This window comes from Eumetopias jubatus, unplaced genomic scaffold, assembly GCF_037043125.1.
Source record: "Eumetopias jubatus isolate StellerSeaLion01/CBP00866 unplaced genomic scaffold, mEumJub1_p1.0 scaffold_7, whole genome shotgun sequence".
In the NCBI taxonomy this organism is placed as follows: domain Eukaryota; kingdom Metazoa; phylum Chordata; class Mammalia; order Carnivora; family Otariidae; genus Eumetopias; species Eumetopias jubatus.
In genome coordinates this window covers 106,679,395-106,700,161 of record NW_028274813.1, presented here as the reverse complement: position 1 = coordinate 106,700,161, position 20,767 = coordinate 106,679,395, and the positions used below count along the sequence as shown (strand labels likewise).

General features: G+C 55.4%; 1 protein-coding gene across 1 annotated transcript in view; it reads right to left on the bottom strand.

The window, feature by feature from the left end:
* Positions 1–1,675: 1,675 nt before the first annotated feature.
* The window catches only part of SMAD6 (SMAD family member 6), a 74,285-nt gene continuing 55,193 nt past the window's right edge, over positions 1,676–20,767 (bottom strand). The window contains exon 4 of the mRNA XM_028099930.2: positions 1,676–2,551. Coding sequence (XP_027955731.1) covers positions 2,010–2,551 — 542 coding nt within the window. The 3' untranslated portion in view covers positions 1,676–2,009. The remainder of the gene's footprint in view (positions 2,552–20,767) is intronic.

Below are 20,767 nucleotides of genomic sequence, written 5' to 3'. Positions count from 1 at the left end.
ACTTGCCCGTGAGGACCAGAGGCGTAAGACCCCCCCCACAGAACTGGCTCCTTGTTCCGTCTTGCACTCTGCTAACTGCCTGAGCCTGAAGTGCCCCCCACACTGACCCCACACCAAAAATACCCCAGTAAGACAGGCATCCCCGATGGGCATCTTCAGGACAGGGCCTCAGTGTGGGGCGCCCTGGCGTGTCCGTGGGTTGGCACTGTCAGAGGCACCAGTATGCCTCGGTATGGGGACAGGATTGGCAGGGGTGGGGAAAAGAGTCTGTTGGTAAATAACTTTGGGAAGCAAAGTAAAACGGTGTACTTCTCAGAGGATGTGGTGGCCACGATCCCCGCCTCCTGTCATTCACATTCTCGCGTAGCCCCTCCCTCATCGTCAGCAAGAACGGTTCAGTGATCAACATAATATGGCAAAGAGATGCATGTCACTTTCGAGCTAAGGTGATAAAGGATGGCAGTTTCACTCCCGGCCTCTCTCATTCGGATCCTTTGCTCTGGGAGAAGCCACGTCATGAGTAGCCCGGTGGAGAGGACTGTGTGGTGAGGGACGGAGGCCTCCAGCCAACAGCCACGTGAGTGAGCTTGGACGCGGGTCGTCCAGCTCCAGACAAGCCTCAGATGACTGCAGCCCTGGCCGACAGCTTGACTACAACCTCACGAGACCCTGAACCAGAACCACCCAGCTGAGCTGCTCCTGCATTCTTGAACACAAGAAACTGGGAGAGATAAGAAATGTTAGTTTCAAGCTGCTACGATTCAGGATAATTTATTACGCTGTGATAGATAATACACATGACTTCTCTGAGCACTTAATATGCTAATGTAAATCTCCAAGAAAGAAGATATACAATGTAACATTCCCCTTAGTTATCTGGCCAAGGAAGCCTTTTTTTTTTTTTTTTTTTTTTCAGTTTTCTCAAGAGAGAAAACTGATTTAATATGGCTCTGGTCCTACAATTAAATGTGACTTCTAACCCTGATCTGTTATGAGCTAGTCATTCGCTCTTCCAGAATCTCAACTTTTCCCTTTTATAGAGTAGAAAGAAACGACCTGCCTTTGCATAAATCATAAATACAACCCCAGATGGCCTAGTTCTGAGCTTCTCGGTGAGGGGTGCGAGAGTGGGTTGTCTAGGTCTTAAAAGGAGCTTCACCCTGGGGCTTAGGTGGGTTTTCGAAGGTGGCAGGTGGGCCCGAGGCCCATTGTATCTTTCTTCCTCAGGCCATTTCCCCAGAGTGATGAGAATTAGTGTCTTCTTGCAGTTTATGCACAGTTCAGAGATGGGAGGCACGGACCTGAGCCTCCCCCATCAGACCCGGAAAGTTCCCTGCCCCCCCACCCCGACACACACCCCCATCCTGTGGACACAGTGCAGCCATGGGCAGGAGGGAACATAAGAACCTTCTCTGGCCTCAACAGTAAACATATGCCCTTTCTCCGTTCTCAATTTATCCCCTGTACTCTTTCCCTGGTAAAAGACTGAAATCAAGTTTCAGGATGCTGGCTGGGTCAGAGACCCACGGAAGCCCTGCATGTCCCTCTTTGTTAAAAAGAAGACATTAAAAAAAAAAAAAAACCATAATGCGAATACTTTATTATCAATGAGTGACTGGTATTAGCTTTTTGTCTGGGCATTAATATCTCAAAAATCATACACCAAACCCAGGCTTTTCCACCTAGCTCTGCTGTATCATTTTCTTTAAAAAAACAAAACAAAAACAAATAATAATAATAAAGAAGAGGAGGAAGGAGGAAAAGAAAGAAAATATATTTGTATTGAAAGAATTAGAAGCCAAAGTGCGTCTTTCTTGTTTTGTCCATATACACACATTGCACCATACATAAATAATTACATTGTAAAAATGACTCCATAATTACAAGTATAATATATATTTCCATATAATATATAAAACTTTATATTAAATCTAGGTAGATGATATTTGGGGGGGTGTCGTCCGTGGGGGGCTGTGTCTCTGGGCGGTGGGGCAGGTCGCGGCGGGCCGCTATCTGTGGGTGTTGAGGAGGACCTCGAGCCAGCAGGGGCAGGAGGTGATGAACTGCCGCGAGTAGCAGGGCCCCCAGCCCTTGGCGAAGCTGATGCGGACGCTGTTGGGGTCGTAGGGGCCGTCGGCGGCGTCGGGCTCGGGCCCGTGCTGGAGCAGGCCCGAGCGCTCGAAGTCGAACACCTTGATGGAGTAGCCGGGCGGCACCTTGCGCACGACGAGGGCGCGGCCGCCGGGCGCGTCCAGCGTGGGCGAGTTGACGAAGATGGGGTGCTCGCCGCGGTTGTAGGCCCACACGCCGTCCGGCTCCTTGCTGAGCAGGATGCCGAAGCCGATCTTGCTGCGCGTGCGCCGCACCGACTCGCTGCGCCGCTCCAGGTTGAGCTGGCCCAGGCAGAAGCCGCTGCCCTGAGGTAGGTCGTAGAAGATGCTCACGGCCTGGTCGTACACCGCGTAGAGGCGGCCCACACGTGTCCGGTGCTCCCAGTAGGCCACGCTACACCAGTGGCTCGGCTTGGTGGCATCCGGAGACATGCTGGCGTCTGCGGGGCAAGCACAGGGCACGGGGGGCGGTTAATGGGGGGGGGGCAGAGGGGAGCAGAGGTGGCGCCGCTTCCTGGAGGAGGCGGGTCGGCGGGGTTTCCAGCGTTCAGGGAGCTGCGGGCACCGACGCCTGCCGGGCTGTCCTCGAGAACTGTAACTCGCAGGAGAACAGCCGCCTATGCACACGCAAAGGGGAGCCCCGAGGTTAGGAGCCCACAGAGAAGGCAAGTCGCCCACTGTGGGCTCCGGGTACACAGACATGAACCGCACCCGGCTCCTGCCTGTAGAATTTTCTAAGCTCAAGCTAGCAGGAGAGAGGGACAACCCCCCCCAACCCACCCAACACACACACACACACACACACACACACACACACACACACACAGGAGGGGCTGAACACCGAGCACCTACAATGTTCCAGGTGCTGCACACTGCCCTTCTGACTCACTGGGTCCTCCCCTCACTCCCAGACGAGGCCACCTTCTCCTCATTTGACAGATGAGGATCCAAGACTTGGCAGACACCAGCAGCCTGCCAAAGGCCACACTGCTAGTGTGTGGCCCGGCCAGGGTCTGAGCCCCGCGAGTCCACGCCTCAACCTGAACAGAGTGGGGTTAAGCTATTAGGGGGCATAAATCACCACTTGAAGGGGACCCGGGCACAGGAAGGCACGGTGGGGTGGGGGAGTTGGCCCCCAGAATCCCTTCCAGCCCAGAATGTTTCCAGCCTTGGCCTTGAGCATGATGCCTAGTTTCCCAGTAACCCCCACCCCCCAGCCCTCAAGGTGGCTCTCTTGGCACAAAGTGCAGATTTTCACCCAAACTGCAGCCCCTTCCGTGAGACAGGGAAGCTGAGGGTCTCCGAATGTTAAAGTAAATTGCCCCGCAAGGGCTCCAGGGATCGCCAGCTCTTGAAGGTGTGTGCTGCTCCTCTCTGAGCTTCAGTTTCCCCATGGACAGCAAAGGGGTGGCCTGGATGACTGGAACTCCCTTGCCCTCCAGCTTGAGGCATGTCTGCATGTCTGCATGTCTGGATGAACAATTTTCTGACACCAGACCGAAGGCCACACAGAGGCCTGGGCAGCCCCATCTCTGTGGCTCCCGTGTGTGGCCAGCTTCTCAGATTCTGAAACCTTTTGACATCTGGTCTTTCCTTTGAGCTCAGAGTTCTGGGAAGCAGGTGGGCATCCGTGACCGCCCCGTGAGGGGACATGTTCTCACACAGCCCTTGGATGGGGGTCATGCACAGAGGGAGAGGTTCTCCTGAGAATGGGATGGGAGCACAGGGAGGCACTTCATGGTGTGGCTTCTCCTAGGGAAACTGATCAAAGTCCAACCAAACCCGAGGAAGAAAACACTGCTAACAACTTCATTCAGGAGCCTGGGCCAGGTCAACTGTCTGCCTTCAGCCCAGCCCCGCCTGGAAGCCCCAGAGCGGCAGGGTGACAGGGTCCCCTCAGATCCTCCCATGCGCTGGCAGGCCCACCCAGCCACCCAGCAGGAAAGCGTCTTCTCGAAGGGCCTCCTGTAGGCTGCCAGCTCCACTGCGGCTTTGGACTGGGGGCAGAGCCCCAAACAGCGTGCCCCTCACCCTCTGCCTGGTGTTGAGGTCCCAGACACAGGTCCCCAGGTCACTCCTGAGAATGTATTAATTTGCCTCTGAGTCCCCTCCAGGCCCCTCCTGGTTCTGACCAGTGGTGGGGGGTGGGGAGAAAAGACACTGGTCCTTGCCCTCAGCTGACTCACCCCTTGGCCAGCAGGTAGAGAAACAGCTCTAGCTTGGGTGGGCGACCAAGTTGCAGGCAACTAGGCCGGCCCCAGCAGGTGGGCAGCCAAGAACACTGCAAGCTATGGCCCCTCTTTCCACCCACCCATCCATCCATCCATCCATCCATCCACCCATCCGGTACAGGTCCGGCAGTTTCCAAGAGGTAGGAAAGCAGCACCATTCTGGCCTGGCTGTGAAACTCCAGCACCGGTCTTCTCATGAGCAGTTGAGAGTTCCTTTAGTGCACCAGAAACAGAGAGGGAGGGAAGCAAACACCTGTGCCTGCAGAATGCTGGGTGACAGGAGACGACACGCACCACTGAGAACCTTGCATCAGCCAGGCACCTTCTTCCCAACAGGCTTGGTTCACTTCTATTACCAGCCCATTTCACAGGTGAGGAAACTGAGGCCCAGGGAGGTGCCGTGAGCTGGTCGAGGGTACACATAAGAGATTGCCAGGGCCAGCCTCAGTGCCAGGCCACACTCTGGGGGGGGGGCCCTCTTCTCCACACTCCGGGTAGTCTCCCCGCTGAAGCCCCTGCACTGAACAAGTCCCCTCCCTTCTCTAAGCCTCAGGGTTCCTGTGTGTGACCAGACTGCTTTCACGGTCTGAATCCTAGAGGTGCTCACCCACAAGCTGGTGAGTCACTCCAGGCCCCCCCTACCCCGTGAAAGGCTCCCCGAGGGCGCATCGCAGCTTCACTGAGTGAGGCTTACTGCTACCCCCCTCTACAGATAAGGCTCAGAGGGCCACCCAGTCATAAAGTGGCAGCTCTGCCCCAGGGCGGAGCCACTCCATCATAAAAGGCGAAGACGCACTTTGGCAGTCAGGGGGCGGGGGGGGGGGGGGGGGGGAGGAGGTTGAGAGTAATGCAACTGAGGGCAGGTGGGGGGGATACTTCCTGTCCCCCTCCTCTTGGCTCCTCCCACCCCGGCCAAGCCAGATGCCCCTCATCATCTACCCATGTCCCAGCCTTGCTCTAGCACTCCTCATGGGGATCGGATCCTGTGCTTAGGAAAGGAACCCCACAGAGCTGCCTGGGCCCGGCCTCGCCTGCGCCCTCTCTGGTTAAGCAAACTGGGTAACACTTCATCACACCTGGGCTCCTGGCCAAGTCTTTCAAATTCCAGAAGATGGACGCTGCCTCTGAGAAGCCCTCTCTGGTCTCCTCCTCCCATGCACCTGCGGCCTTCAATGCAGTCACTCCCTAGGCCTGAGCAGGTGTCTGTGCTGCTGGTCAGTGCCCCCCGCTGGTCTAAACTTTCCAGTAGGAAGGGCTGGGCCTCCATCCTCTCTACCTCTGTCCGAAGACTGCATGTATCCCTAGGGTGCTCGCAGAACATGCTAAAAGGGAAGGAGGAAGGAACTAAAATTCATCTTAAGGGTCAGCCCACTGCCCTCACCCCCAGCTCCCATTGGATCCTGCCCAACAGGTGGGGCCGGTGGTCTCGGGCCCCAAGGGATGGTGGGCAAGGACTGGGGTCTGAGGTCTCCCGAGAGCAAGCCAGCAAGTGAGCACACATCACCATGCTCGGGGCTCCCTGCCCCACCCAGCTCTTGGGTTCTTAGGGCTCCAGAGCTTGAGGGACCCACAGACATCATCTTGTCCAGGGAGCCCCAACGCTTTGGGCTTTCACAAACCAATACATTAACAGAGGGACTGTGAATGTACAGGGTTACTACTGTTTTGTTTTGTCATGTACAGAGTTATTAAAAAACCCCAAGACCATCAACTACCACTAGAACAAAAGAAAGTATAATTTGATACTAATGAAAGAGGACCTAAATCAGAAATGTAAAAGTTAACACAATTAGATTATAAGAAATTTTCTTATCTCTTTCATTGTGGACCAGTGAAAACGTACAACAGAGACTGGCCTGTGAGAACCACTAATTGAATCCAATGTCCTTGTGCCCCAAGGACGGCACCCCAGGGGTCCAGGGGGACTCACCGAAGCACACACAGCAGCAGATAGCAGAACTGGGACCAGAACTTGGGACCCTAGAACTCTAATCCAATGCTTGTCACATGAGCCAAAGGGTTTCAGAGTTAAGACGGACCTAAGGCTCTCAACACTGACTGGATGTGTGGCCAAGGACCAGCCCCTGAGTGTCCCTAAGTCTCAGTCTCCCCACTTGTAAAATGGACTTATTCATAATCCAGCACCTCATTTATATAGTCCATCTTTGGATTTTCTGGAAACTCCAGCAGCAGATCAGTCGGGTGCAGAAAGAAGTAGCTGTCTGTTTACCAGCCCCAGTGCTGGCCCTAACCCTTCAAAGGCCAGGCAGGGCTCCTTAGGGGTGTCGGGGGTCATGACCCAGGGTCACCACCATGGGAGGGTACAACAGAAGAGTGGACGGCAGCGTCCCTCACTGTACTGAGGGGAAGCTTCTAGCCTGGAACCCGAGGTTAAAGAGAGGTGCTCACCAGCATAGGAATGAGGAGTGGAGCAAGGAATAGCTGAATGTCTAGAACAAAGTCAAGGGCCACTGTGGCTCGGTTTACACACACACACACACACACACACACCCGTGTGGACTCGGGTCTCAGTGTGGCCGATACAAGCTGACCTGCTTGCTCCCTGCAAGGGAGAAGGCCGGCCCCCCAAACCTCTGCCCTAACCAGGGTGGCAGAGCCCCACTCCGCCGCCATGCTCCTCATCCTCAGCCCAGCTGCCGCTCAGGGTGCTAGGGGACAGCTTTTGCAGAAGATCTTTTTCCTCTCGTGGTTCCAAGGCTGTGGTCCCGCCATCAACCTAATTAGGAACCAGCTCCTTAATTGCAAATAAATACCAGGGAGTCAGACCCAAGTGCACAACATCAAAGATGACCGCACTCTGACCGAAACTCTTGCTCACTACCCCCTGCTCGGGGCCTGGCCTAGTTCCCAGCCAGACTCTGGGTCCTAGCTGGGAGGGCTCTGGGTCGGGGGAGAGGGGGAGGAGAGGAGAGGTGCGGTCTGGCGCTGTGTCTGGGGCAGAGTGGCCCCAGGCTGGGGGGGGGGGGCGGTGGCGGGGGGTCAGGAGTCCTGCAGCCAGGGGTCCTGCCTCTGGGCCTGCACCGGGCAGTTCATCTTCTCCGGGCCGCAGGCTACCCATCTGAATCATGAGCTCGAGACTTCTGTGATTTAGTAAATGTTCACAACAGCTCCACCTGCAGTCACCCACACTTGGCAGATAGCTCAGATGTCCATCAACGGGAGGATGGATATTACTGAATATTTGTGAACCCCTGGAATTCGGATACTGAAATCCTAACCCCCCAGTGCGATAGCCTTTGAAGGTGGGGCCTTTGGGAGCTGATTCGGTCATGAGGGTAGAACCCTCATTAATGGGATTAGTGCCCTTAGAAGAGAGACCCAGGAGAGCTCCCTCACCTTCTGCCCTCCGGAGGACACAGCAAGAACACGGCCATCTACAAACCGGGAGCTGGGCCCTCACTAGACACCAACACCGCCTGCACCTTGACCTTGGACTCCCCAGCCCCAGGAATGGTAAGAAATAAATATGTGTTGTTGAAGCCCCCCCCCCCCCCCCCGGCTATGGCTTTTTTGTTATAGCAGCCCAAACAGACTAAGATCATGGAAACACAGAAATAAGGGACATCCGTACGATGGAACGCGACTCACAGATAAAAAGGAACAACCTAGAGAAACACACAACACCGTGGGTGAATCTCAAAGGTGTACTGTGCTAAGTGAAAGAAGCCAGACACAGAAGATAGGCTGTTTGTTTCTACTTATATAACATCCTCGAGTAGACAAAACTAACCTACAGTGATAGAAATCAGAACGGGGTTTACCTCTGGGGAGCGGGAATGACTGGGAGGGGGCGTGAGGGAACGTTCCGGAATGATGGACATGTTTGATATTTGGCTCGGTACCCTAGGAACTGGGGTGTACACGCTGTCCGAACGCACCACCTATACTCGGAAGCGTGGTGCATTTCCATGTAGGTATGAGGCCTTGAAAGAATGAAAACGTGTTGCTAGGCCAGGCCCCTGTGGCTGTCTTGGAGTGGCCTCAGCAGGGCTCTGCGATGGCCCAGGGGACAGCCCCTGTGTTTCCAGACTAGGCAGGGGTGGCCCAGCCGCCCAGTGGTGCCCACATTCCTGCCACCAGAGGGTGGTGGACGCCTGCGGTGGGCAGGAGGAGACTGGCCCACAACAGGCGCTCTCCCCTACACCGGAGCCAGCCCCTCCAATGGTTGGCATTCCTTCCTCTCGGCCTCTCTGCCCAGCGAGGCTGCTGCGAGCCCAACGGGTAATTTGGGGGGGTGGGGGGGTGCTGGGGCACCAAGGGGCCGACGGCAGCCTGGGGGGTGGCGGGAAGAGCTGAAATCCCAAGAAAAGCCTTTCGCTTCTTCGAATCAGCAGTTTTCTGTCAAAACAAAGGGCAGGCACGTTCCTGTGTGCTCCGCCGTGGGCCGCACGCTCCAGAAGCCTTGAGCACATGCGCAATGCAGCCTGTTTTCCTCGTGATGCCGCCCCTTACCATTTGGCCATACTGCCTCGGACCGGGCCATCCTGTGAAGGGAACCAGAGACGTGCCCAGATTCAAGTCTCTGGGCCCTCAGGCTCTGAGAGAGAGACGGGAAGGCTCAGAGCATTGGCAGGCCGGGCCCCACGTCCTCCTGGTCTCCAGGGGCTTGGCTGGGCGGCCCATACTCCTCCGCGTTCAAAGCCTTTGTTGCTGCTTCCCCCACACTTGGGGACACAGCAGCCTCCCTGCCTCCCCGGGGGCCGGATGGAAAGGGCTGACCCAGCCACACCTCACAGGAGCACAGAGCTGGAGCAGACAGACCCAGACCCCACTGAGGGCTGGGAAGGGAGACTCAGAGGCCCAGAGAGGTAGAGTGACTTGCCCAGGGTCACCCAGTAAGTTGGGGGCAGAGCCAGAGAGGAGCCCCAGTGGGGGGGGGGGGGAGGTGCTGGCTTTTCCAGTCCCCTTTTCCCGGGTCGCACTGGGGCCTCCTCCCCTCCTGGAAAGCTCCTTTCTTCTGTCCCATGTCATGCCTGTGGCTTCAAGTTCCCGCCCAACCGGCAGCTTTTTCATCTGCGGCTCCCAGGCCTGGGAGTAATTATGTGGCCCTGCATCTGGTTAACCTAACACCCCTTTAAAAGCCCTGTTTGCCCATTAGATAAGTAGTTTTTGTAATCAAACTTAAGGGGGGAAAAGGAGTTTCCACTTAACCTTCCTTTGTCATTTTAAGCTGGCATTGGGTTTTGCAGCAAGTCCAGAGATGCAGCATTAATTAGAGGCTCTTTTTTTTTTTTTCCTTTGTTAAGGGCGGGGGAGACCAGTCCTTTATCCGCTGGGCTCTGGCAGTAAAAGCAGAGAAGGAATGCGCACGGGGCCATGTCATGTTAATGGTCAACAGCTTAGAACGAGCCTCTCTGCTGAACTCTTTCCAAAAGCAGGGCCCAGCTGACAGGAGTTTCCTCTTATTCGCTCCCACTCGCCCCTCCCCACCCCCCACCTCAGCTCCAGCACCTCTGGCTCCTAGAGGAAGCCAGGCTTCCAAGAGGAAGTTCCTAATCGGTCATTACATCACGGGCGGTCTGGCCACCGCTGCCGCCTGCCCAGGGTCCACCTCAGGGGCTCTCTCGGCTGCTGGTCTCCGGGGCTGAGGACTGAGCTGGCCACCCCCCTGCAGACAGTCGGCCAGCCGGCTGCTCTGCTCGGGGATGTCCTCCCCCCACCCCCCAAGACAGGGATGAGATGGAAGTGCCAAGGGGGAATGACAGCAGGGGAGGAGGGAGGCCAGGAAACAGGCAGGCTATGGGGCCCAAACCGACGACTTTGCAGAGGCAAAAAACTGAGGCCCGGAAGAGGTCGAGTGATTTGTCAAGGCACGGTGGAAATTCGCCACACGGCCGGGACCCATCGGGTGTCTCCTGCATAGGGCTGGATTTAAGAGCGTGGGCTCAGGAGCACAGCTTCCTGCATGTGAATCTCAGCTCTGCCACTCACCAGCTGTGACATCTTGGGCACACGACTTTACCTCCCCAGACCTCAGTTTCCCGATCTGTGAAATGGAGATGCAACCATTGCTTATTTCATCGGGCAGCTGGGATTCATTTCAAGGGCATCAAATAATGCCTGGTTCGAAATAGGCACTCCATAAATAACAGCTGTTCTTATTCTTCTTAATATTATTAACCACCATACAAATCTTATCTCTATGTATTATTTGTATACATTACTTAATACACTGAGTCAGCTCATTGGTTCATAAAGGTATTCACATTAGGTGATGGTATTTACAAAGACATGCCAATGGAGTTGAGAATCAAGGGGAAGTAGTGGTAGTGGTGGTGGTGGTAGTGGTAGTGGTAGTGGTGGTGGTGGTAGTGGTAGTGGTGGTGGTGGTGGTGGTGGTGGTAGTGGTAGTGGTGGTAGATAATAAAATAAACCAGCCAATAATACTAATAACCCAGCCACCATTTAATGAACCTTTACCATGTGCCAGGCAGAATATGAAGCACTTTAAATGCACTATTTCGACATACTGGCAAGTCACTTTACACTCCCACCACCCTTTTCAGTCATTCCCATTTCAAGATGAAGGAACCGAGGCCCAAACCTCAGGCCACGTGTCCCTAGCCCTCAGCTAGGAGGTTGCGAAGCTGGGATTTGAGCTCGACTATCTAGGCTTTGAGACAGGTGGCTCTGTGTTACTCTCGTGGTTGCAACCTGGAGGAGAGCAGGGTAGTGCCACAGGGAGTGCACAATGACCACCCAGCCAGGTCCACTCTGAGCTGGCATGGGAAGGCTCTATAAAGACTGGACATTAAAAGGGGTCCTTGGGGGCGCCTGGGTGGTTCAGTCGGTTAAGGGCCTGACTTCGACTCAGGTCATGATCTCAGGGTGCTGGGAATCCCTGCTCAGTGGGGAGTCTACTTGTCCCTCTCCCACTCGTCATGGGCATGCGCACTTTCCCTCTCTCTCTAATGAATAAAATCTTTAATAAAAGGGGGAGTCCCTGGACGTGGCAATGTGGAGGGCCACCACCCCACCACACGCTGCCCACCTTACCATTACCAGGAGGGCAGTGGGGTTTTCAAAAAGCATGCCTTGGAACAACTACCAACGGCCCCCTACACAGCTCTGCAAACATACATACTTTTTTAGTTTTTTTAGTATAGTTTCTCCCACACACTCCCACCACCCGTCCAAAACCCGATGAGTGTTTTCTAGATGTTACAGTGCAGAATGGTGATCTTGGGAAAGGGCTACCAACCCCAGCGGAGTCCCTGGGGCGGGGGGCGGCGGGGGGGGGAGAGGCCGGGCGCTCAGGCTCTTTATCCATTCTCTCTTTAGAAACTCCCAAGTCCAAGAGATGGGATCATGCCCCTTCTCAGAGGACAGACCCCAGGTTGGAGAGGCCACAAGGCAACACAGGGTGGGAATCCCGACTGGCTGGCCTCACACTCTCTGTTGGGCCCTCCATGCTGCCTCAGCTGCCCTTTCTGCTCTTTGGGGTAGTCCCCAGAGCCTCCGCCCTCAATGGGCTTAGGAGGGAGGGTGTGCAAGGACAGTCGGTGGCCACAGGCCATAACCGGCCTTCGCTAGGGAAAGGCCCGTGGGGCACTGCAGGAAGGCCTTTCTTCCAGCCTTGGCACCCTGACCCTGGCCTGCTTGGCCCCACATCTCTGGTGGAACCAAGTAGCAGCCTGCGCTGAGGTGGGTAAGGTTTCCACTCCTTTATCCTGTGCGGTATTCAAACAAGTCCTGAAAAGTGAACTCCTTGTGCACCCCTGACAGAAAACAAGTTCCCACCCGGGCCCTAACACACAGGCCTGCTCAGCCTTCCCCCCACCCCCACCCCACTTTCCCCGGGACCTACTGCTTCAAGGGGGACAGGGGGACCCACCAGGGGGACAAAGCTGGGGCCCTGCTGCCATCAGCATCCGTCTCGCTCTGCCACCCCAGCGAGATGTTCCAGGCTCCCTGCACCAAGGGAGGAGTGGCTTCTCCCGGGGTCTCTGTGCCCGGTCCCAGCTCCCTTCTTAACAACACTCTGCAGGCAGTTTCAGCCTCTGAGAGCCACCCCAGGGCTGCCATCAGCCTGGGGGACCAGACGACACCAGAAACACCGTGCACCTGTCTGGACCAGCCTGGCCCTCCTAAAGGAAACCCAGGCACCTAAGCCAGAGACAGAAGACCCCAAGGAAGCAGGGCTGGGACCGAGTCGGGGTGAGGGAGAGAATTCTGGTTCCCTGGGCCCTGCGAGGGAAGGACGGAGAAGTGTCTGTGAGGGGAGAGACAGCGATAAGCAGCTTATAAAATGAGCCCACATTTTCAAGAAGGAACCAGTTTCTGCAACAAAAGGCTCTGAACTTTGCTCCCATTCCAAGTCCTCTTTTGTCTTGTCACCAAGTCAGACTCTGAATCTGTTTGTTTGTTATCTTACCCAGAGACCTACTGGGGTGGGAAAGCCTTGCTTTTCATATTGCCCCTGGAAAGATTCTAAAATAACACTCTTTGTGCAAGATCATGAAGCTGGGCACCTCCTGGGTCCCCAGGAAAGAGGAAGTTATGAGAAGGGAAGGGGCACCCCCAATCCTCCCTGCCTGCAGGTGGGCCCTGTTGATGGCCCAATTCCCAAATTCACACACAAACTGGGCTCCTCCCTGGCCTTCAGGGGTCTTGGTCAGCTGAGACGGGTTTTCTTTTTTCTTCTTGTTTTTTTTTTTTCTTTAAGATTTTATTTATTTATCTGTCAGAGAGAGAGAGAGCAAGAGCATACACAAGATGCGGGACTCAATCCCCAAACCTTAGGACCACGACCTGAGCCAAAGGCAGATGCTTCACGGACTGAGCCACCCAGGCGCCCCATAAGCCGGGTTTTCATCTTCAAGCTTTAGTTGCCAACATTCGCTGATTCAACCCAACCTCGACTTCCCTGTTGAATCCGAGACCCCAGAGAACAAAATCGGCCCTTTGGGGGTTCAGATGGGGACAGCCTAGGCATGCGGCAGAGCTGCAGGATGCGGTCTGTGGCAGATGGTGGGGTGCTCCGGGAAAGCCCATCTCCAGGCACGTTCCTGCCCTGGAGGCTCCCAGAGCCGGGAGAATTTGGGGCACCTCTGCTTTTCTTTTCTCTGCCAAATACAACTGGAGCTTTACTGGAAAACCTCCTGCCCCAGACTTCTGCTTGGCCAAAAAAAAAAAAAAAAAGCCATAAAAGCAAAGTACCCCAGCCTGTCTCAGCTCTCAGGGGCAGGAACCCAGTGCCGGTATAGAAACAGCCTGAGGGATAACCAAGTGAGGCCCCCCCCCCAAAGCCTGGTGGACCCCTCAAATCCCTGGCCCCACCACCTCCTGCCACTGGGGTCCCTTAGCTCCCTGTGCATTGGACACCCTACCCTGTGTGTACTCTGTCCCATCCGAACTCTCCCTTGATCTGGCAGGCTCCTGAGACCGCCAATCTGCAAATTTGCAAAACTGGCACAAATCCAAACAGCTCTGTTACTGGGGGCAGATGCCGACATCTCTGAGAGCCAGGACCAGTGACACACTTTTGGGGATCAATATGAAAATGAAAACGCAGGGTTCCTTGTTCAAAAATTATTCCGGGGGCTCCTGGGTGGCTCAGTCTGCTTAAGCGTCCGACTCTTGATCTCAGCTAAGGTCCGGGAGTTGAAGCCCCTCTTTGGGCTCCACGCTGGGGGGTGGAGCCTTCTTAAAAAAATGCTTCAGAATTTCAGTGGTGAAGGCAGTGCACCGAACCGAGCGGAGGCCCCTCCTGAGCACCGGTCTTCTGAGTGAGGCCCGTGGTGCACACCAAGAAGGTGGCCCTGAGGAGTGCCGGTTTCCCTTGCAGAGTACCTCCCTCAAAGGGAGTTCGTGAAGGCCCTCACGACAGTTTCCTCCCCTAATCCCCAACATTTGTCAGACTCCTGCTCAAACATCAAGACCCCGATGTCACCTCCTTTGAAAAGCCTTCCCCTGGTGTGTCCCTGGGTGTGACCACATCCTGTTTGATGCTGCTGTCAGGAGGGCAGGCGTCTCCACGCCTGGGATGAGGCTGCCCTCGGCTCTGCCTCTCCTCCCCTGGGCCCTGGCACCCAGCTCCCGACAGTGGGGTGCCAAATGGGTTTTACAGCCGAGAGCTGGGAGGGCAAATCCATGGGTCTTCCCTGGGTTTGAAAAAGGTGAGCAGCCACACCTGTTCCCAGTTGACAGGTGACAACACTGACGCTCAGAGGTCAGGACACTGAGGCAGGGAGGGCGACGCATCACTCCTACTTGCTGATCCTCAAGAAGCAGCCTGGGTGATGGAATCCCAGATAAGCTCACTGTGCGCCAGGCTTGTTTCAGTAACCCCCTACCCCCCCCCAAAAGCACCTACAGCCTACCGTCATCTGTGTGGCAATGGGGGTAGATTTCACTTCCGTGGCTTGCTAAGTCAATGAGAGTGAAGGGAACAGAGAGCATGGCTCTGAATGGAAGAGCCGAAGAACAGGGTGGGAGGCTGGTCTTCTCATTTGCATAGCTCTCAAAAATAAGCCTCATCTAACATCAGCCTGTTGTTATTTACCAACAAGACAGTGTCATGTGACCTCTGCAAGTCAAACACACCTGCCTCGATGTTACACTAAAGATGCAGGTTAGGATAAGCACCCCCAAATTAAAGTACCAAAGGCAGGGGCGTTCAAGTCCAAAAATAATCCCCGCATTAAATCCTTTTCTTTAGAATATCCTTTTGCGACACAACGGTACATAAACCGCCCCTCTTTAGTGAATGCAGAGTCCGGCCTGCCGGGTTTTCTTAAAGTGAGGGTTGCCTGGATCACTCTTGTGTATTTCTAGAACAAACAGGAGGGCTTTGTAATAAGCAAAAGACTAATATTGACTGGAGAGATCATTAAGCCACAATTAAATACTAATATTTGCCGTGAAGAACGCAGTAACCTGAGATTTAAAATGTTCCCTGCAGAAATGTTGCAAAAGGGCTTGGCAGCAGCTCACCCTTGGGACCAGGTCTCCTGTCTGTGGCTGTGCTACTGTGCGTGCTTGAAGCAGCCTCGGCCCAGGCTCCGAGCTGCCCGTCAAGGGCCGGCTTGTGGGATCCGGGGCAGGAGGTGCAGGGGAGGGAAGGAGCCAGTCAGTCTGTCCACCCCGTCAGGCTAGCAGGTGGACACAGCCCCACAGCCCTGGCCCCACGCTTCAAGCCGCAGTCCAATACTGGTTTCCACAGCAGCAGGAGGGCAAGCGTGGCTCCCGCAGCCCCGACAGCCCAAGCCAAGAACGGCGGCTCTATCCCCCATCAGTGGTGACGGTGACAGTGGGATGCTATTTTGAAATGTGGAGGGTTTTCCAATTCTCCAAGCCCATTCATAAGTGACGCCGTTTTAGGTTATGAAATCTAAAGCTCAGAGGGGTGGGGTGACAGCTCCCTGGTCCTCAAGGGTTAAAACAAGGAAGCAGGATCAGGGCTTGTCCGTGTTTTCTGAGGCCGATGCGCTCCTTCTAGCCATCAGCTCAGGAACAGCTGTGTATTTCTCAAAGTAATCCTTCAGCCTGTGTCTGAACACACACACGGGCTCACACAGCAGGACTCAAGTCACGAGAGCGATGGTCCTGTCAACTGTGCTTCTATCTGGTCTCCCACGGCTAACATTTCCGCTCAGAGGGGCATAGGGCTTGTTTGCCGTGATCCAGTTCATAATCTTTGATTTCTTCTAGAAAAGACAAGAAGCCCAGGGAGACATCTGGGCTGAACCCAACTGAGGGCAATGCCCAGTGCCTTCTAGAACTGCCTCCCCCCGTGGAGGGCTGTTGGCAGCCCTAGGGACCCGAGTGCTAGTGGGAGAAAGGAGTGTCTTTCCTGAGTCATGGGCAGGCAGGAAGGGACTCTCGGGGAAGGAGGGTGAATTACCGTGTCTGTACCCTAGCAAGCAGCACACACCTGGCGCTGACGCGTGGTGGGCCCAGCAGAGCTCTGCTCAGTAACCATCCTGCTTACAGCTGCCGTAGGCATCCCCTGCCATTGCTGGGTTGTCACTGAGGCCTCATCTCTGGTCACTCCCTGGGAATCCAGCTGCTAGTGAGCATCTACTGTCTACAAGCCGCATCTCATTTAACCCGGAGGACAATCCCGGGTATAATCTTACAGATGAGGAAATGGAGGCTCAGGGAGGTTAAGCCCCCTGCCCAAGGTCACACGGCCCGATTAGTGGGATTTGAACTCCAGGCAGCCAGACTCCACACCCACTATTCCTTCCATTCCTCCTCAAAGAGTGTGTCCCAGCGGGCACTCAGCTTCTAGCCTAGACCCAGGTCGGCCAAGTGGCCAGGGCAGTCCCTCTCCCTGCTGTCGCCCACGGGTGTGCCTCGCGCCCCCTGCACCGAGGCTGGCACCGGCCACACAGCCCCCCACCCTTTCCTCCTCCCTTCCAGTGGGCACGAATGGCCCTGCAGGCCGCCAGCGTCTGCATTCCTGGAGTGCATGCCCACGTTGGGCCCACTAAGGAGGATCCGAAGTAATTCAGCCCATAAATCATGGCCATTGTGAATTTCCCTTTTAGCCACAGGCAAAGTCAAACTTTTCCTTCCCCCACTGTAGTTAACCACTCTTTGTTCACTGTATCTCTCGCAGCTCCGCCTGGCTGGGGGCCAGCTCTCAATTATTAATTAATCTGGGAGGCGCAGGTTGCATTCCTGGCCACCTAACCGCTTCCTCCTCGGTCAGTCGGAGCTCACAGGCCAGGCCCACTGAGTGGTATCAAGCCTCGCACAACATCCCAGCCCTATCTTGTGGCCAGAGCTGCAAGAAAGGACGCTTAAAACCAGAGTTAAAAATAACAGCACGAAACCCAAACCCCCAGCAGACTCCTTTTCCGGCTCCATCCCAAGCTGGGTGCCACCGTCACCCTAAAACCATGGCATGCCTCAGTTTCTTGTCTGTGCCATGGGGAGAAGATGCAAGGCTGCTGTCTGTGTGGGCGTGTGTGCAGGAAGGGGATAACGGTGAGCCCTCCCGTGATAATACTCACTAGCCAGAAAGGGGGACCCCAAGACCTGAAGCTGAGAGGCCAGCAGAGGCTGGGCTGGGGAAAATGTTGCCTCTAATTCCCTCTGCTCTCTTGCTCTACCCTCACTGGAGGAAGAATGACAGGCAGCTGGGTGACAGAAGGCAGGGGACTACACTTGAGCTCAGGTTTATTCAAGTCATCCAGACGTCTGCAGGGACGGTGAGGAAGAAGATGGACATGTGGGGCCGTCTTTGTCTGGGTCAAGTCCTTGGGAGACCTTTGCATGGGTAAATGCCCCAGGAAACCTGGGCACCCACAGAACAAGGTGACCACCCTTGGTGTGAACTTGTAGCCCCCCGTGATTGTGAGATCCGGCTGTGGAATCAGAGCACGGGTCTCCTGAAACCAGTGCCGCGTCCTTGGGCCAAGCAGGATCTTCCATTCCTGACTGGAAGCAATGTGGAAAGGCTCACGCCAGTGCTGGCTGGCAGAACGTTGATGGTGAGCCGTGGCACCGGTGAAGGACAAAAATGGTAGAGGGAGCACATCAGATCATGAAAAAAGGACGAACATCCGTTGTTGCTGGAAAGTGCCATCGGGTATAGCCCCTGGTCATCTTCCTCCCTTTCTCCTTCCTCCACTGGCCCCATACACAGCCCACCGTATGCCAACTTCACCTGGAGTGTCCACAGGCCAATCAAGCTCCGGGGACAACACTGGATGGTATGGTCTAGGAAAGACCTTTGAAATCTCACGCTTCATCTACTCCATAACACGTCTGCTTTTGATCTGATAAAGACACATGATTTGTCCCCAGAGTCCTCACATAACATTGACACTCTGAGGAGGAAGGGACACTTTGGGCTTCCCTTACCCTAAGCGCTGAGGCTTTTGGATAAAGCACGTATGCTGCCAAGACAAATTATTGTGCACATACAATAAAGTACCATTAATTAGGACTCATAAATCCAGAGTTTGTAATAATTCCGAAAGCAGCTGGGTTGAAGTTAAAAAAAAAAAAGTTTTGATAAACAAATGCAAAATATAAATAAGGCTCAGGAGAACTGTTTATCCTACGAGGACTGTATAAACAACTGGCATACCAGTTACAAATCGCACTTATCTATTCACTCAAGCACATCTCCAAATGACCTCCAACAGGAAACATTATCCGGTTAGCATCACAGTCCGTGGTATTTGAAAATCACAAAACTTGGTTTCTTAGACAGCCTTTCCATTCGCCCACCATCCAATCTGCCTGCACCGGTGAGGCGTGCTTGAGTTGTCACTGTTCCCTTTCTAGCTGGGAAGCCACCTGGACGGCCAAGCCCCCGGCACCCCCGGGGCCCTTCAGCGAGCGGCCACCCAGGAAGGAGTGGTGGCCCTTGGCTCCAGCCGGGGGGATGGGGAGCCACCACGTGTCCAAGCCCCTCAGGCGCCCACGGCAGTAGGTGAACCAAGGCCGGTCGTGGCCTCCTTGGTGATTTACACATAAGCCAGGCTCCATGCTTTCTCCCTGGGAGGCAGTTGCATTTTCCACTCTGGGGCATCGATACTGTCTTCTGGGGAGCAGCAGGCAAGGTGAGAGGCCCAGGAGTGTGGGGTGGCAGGAAGAGGCCCCGGGTGAGGCTGGGAAGCCATCAAGCTGAGAGGGTGTGTTGGTCCTGGCCTGCGAGGGACAGACTGCAAGGCCCCAGAGAGGCAGGCAGGGGGCCAAGCTGGAAATACCGAGGGCCGCTCCAGCTCCAGCAGTCAGCCCTGCCAAGTCGGGGAGGCGGCACTGACGGGGGAATGGCAGGTTCCGGCCGGGCGGGTCCCCAAGGCCACCGAGTCAGGAGCAACCGCCTGTGTGTCCGGGCACGTGGGGGCTCGAGCCGTGCCAGGGAGACCCAGAGCCGCCAGTCTCCCTGGGGTGCCTCTTGTCCTGGCGCTACCCCGCAGCCTGCCAGCCTAAGGACCCCTGAGGAATGCAGAGCCCCTGTGAGCAGCACTGACCTTGGGCAGGGAGTCAGGCCCAGCCTCCAGGCCAGAAGAGTTTTTTTCTCCCTCCACCTTCTGCCCCCGAGTTCTGGAGGGGTTCCACAGAGCTCCCCCCCCCCGCCCCCGCCCCCGCCTGCCCTGAGACCACCGCCCACAGGGGGACTGCAGCTACTGGCCTTGTGAGTGTTTCAGACGTCTTCTGGACCACCAAGACCCTGACAGCATCCGCTGGGTGATGGTACCAGCCGAGGAGGGGCTCCCAAGGCCAGCAGGGGCTTCTCTCTACTGAGTCCCTTGGGGAGGACTCAGCTTGTGGGGCCGGGAAGCCAGGCGTACTGGTGGGCGCTTTTTCTCCGCTGCCCCAACTCCTCTGCACCTCCCTCTCGGGCTTCAAAAGCTACTATCAGTTAAGACCAACAAAAACACTGAGGCAGGGGCTTGCACGTGTGTGCATCCTGAAACCAGAGAGACATTCTGCCGCCAACACCACGGGCTCTGTCATTGACCCACAGACGAAAGATCTTCGTCCAGACGTTTGGAATCTGAGCAGGACGTGGTTCAACCCTTGCCCTCCTCTTGGCCTTTACCGTAAAACCAGCAGATGGACCCACCTACTTACAGAAACCCACCAAGAACCACAACCTAGCAGGCCATTCCCACCAGTCTGAGCCTCTCTACCTTCTCAAAGCGCCCCCTCCCGACCGCTCCCACCCAGCCACGACAGCAGCCCTGCCCGGCGGGGGGCGGGGGGGGGATGCCGAACATTGTGGAGCTCCACCCCAAAACCCTGAAAGCAAATTCCCTGAGGGGAAAGAGTGGGTCGGATGTTTTCAGGAACCACTCATTGTGGGTTTGGGGTCCAGCCAACAGAAGTACCACAGAGATGCGAGAAGAGCCCTTGCTGGGGAGGCTGGCTCCTCCCTGATGCTCACTAAGCACCTACTGTGTGCACGGTGCAACAACACAGGGTCCCTGGAGGGACAGGTCCTTCCGTGGCGAAGGAAGTGCTGGAGGCTGAAGCGAGGACAAGATGACAGAGATGTCAAAGGAAATCAGAGAGACTCTTGTTTTTGTAAACATCATTCCTTCTGGTCAGTTCCAAGTTATTTAGTGGGCTCCACGCACATATTTCTTCCCTCAAACCGAAATAGCCCTCCCTAAGACTTCCAGTCTGAGAGGAGTAAAAGAAACAGCATGAACATTCTTTGCAGCAGGCCTATAGGAGGTGAGCACCGGCCTGGGCCTGTGGCTAACTGCAAGCCCGTGCAAGGCCCCACCCCCCGTGAGTTCGGAGGGTCGCGTCCCTGCTCCCAAGTCGGGATGGACTCTGTCACCTGGGGAAGCCACCCACCAACCCAATGGGTCCTGTGAAGGTCTGGGAGTTGAGGGTGAGGGGGGCACGCCACTCTTGGACTGGTGGAAATTCTGAAAATTAGAGACTGCCAGGGAACATACTGTCTAAGAGCAACCTCATGCTTATTTC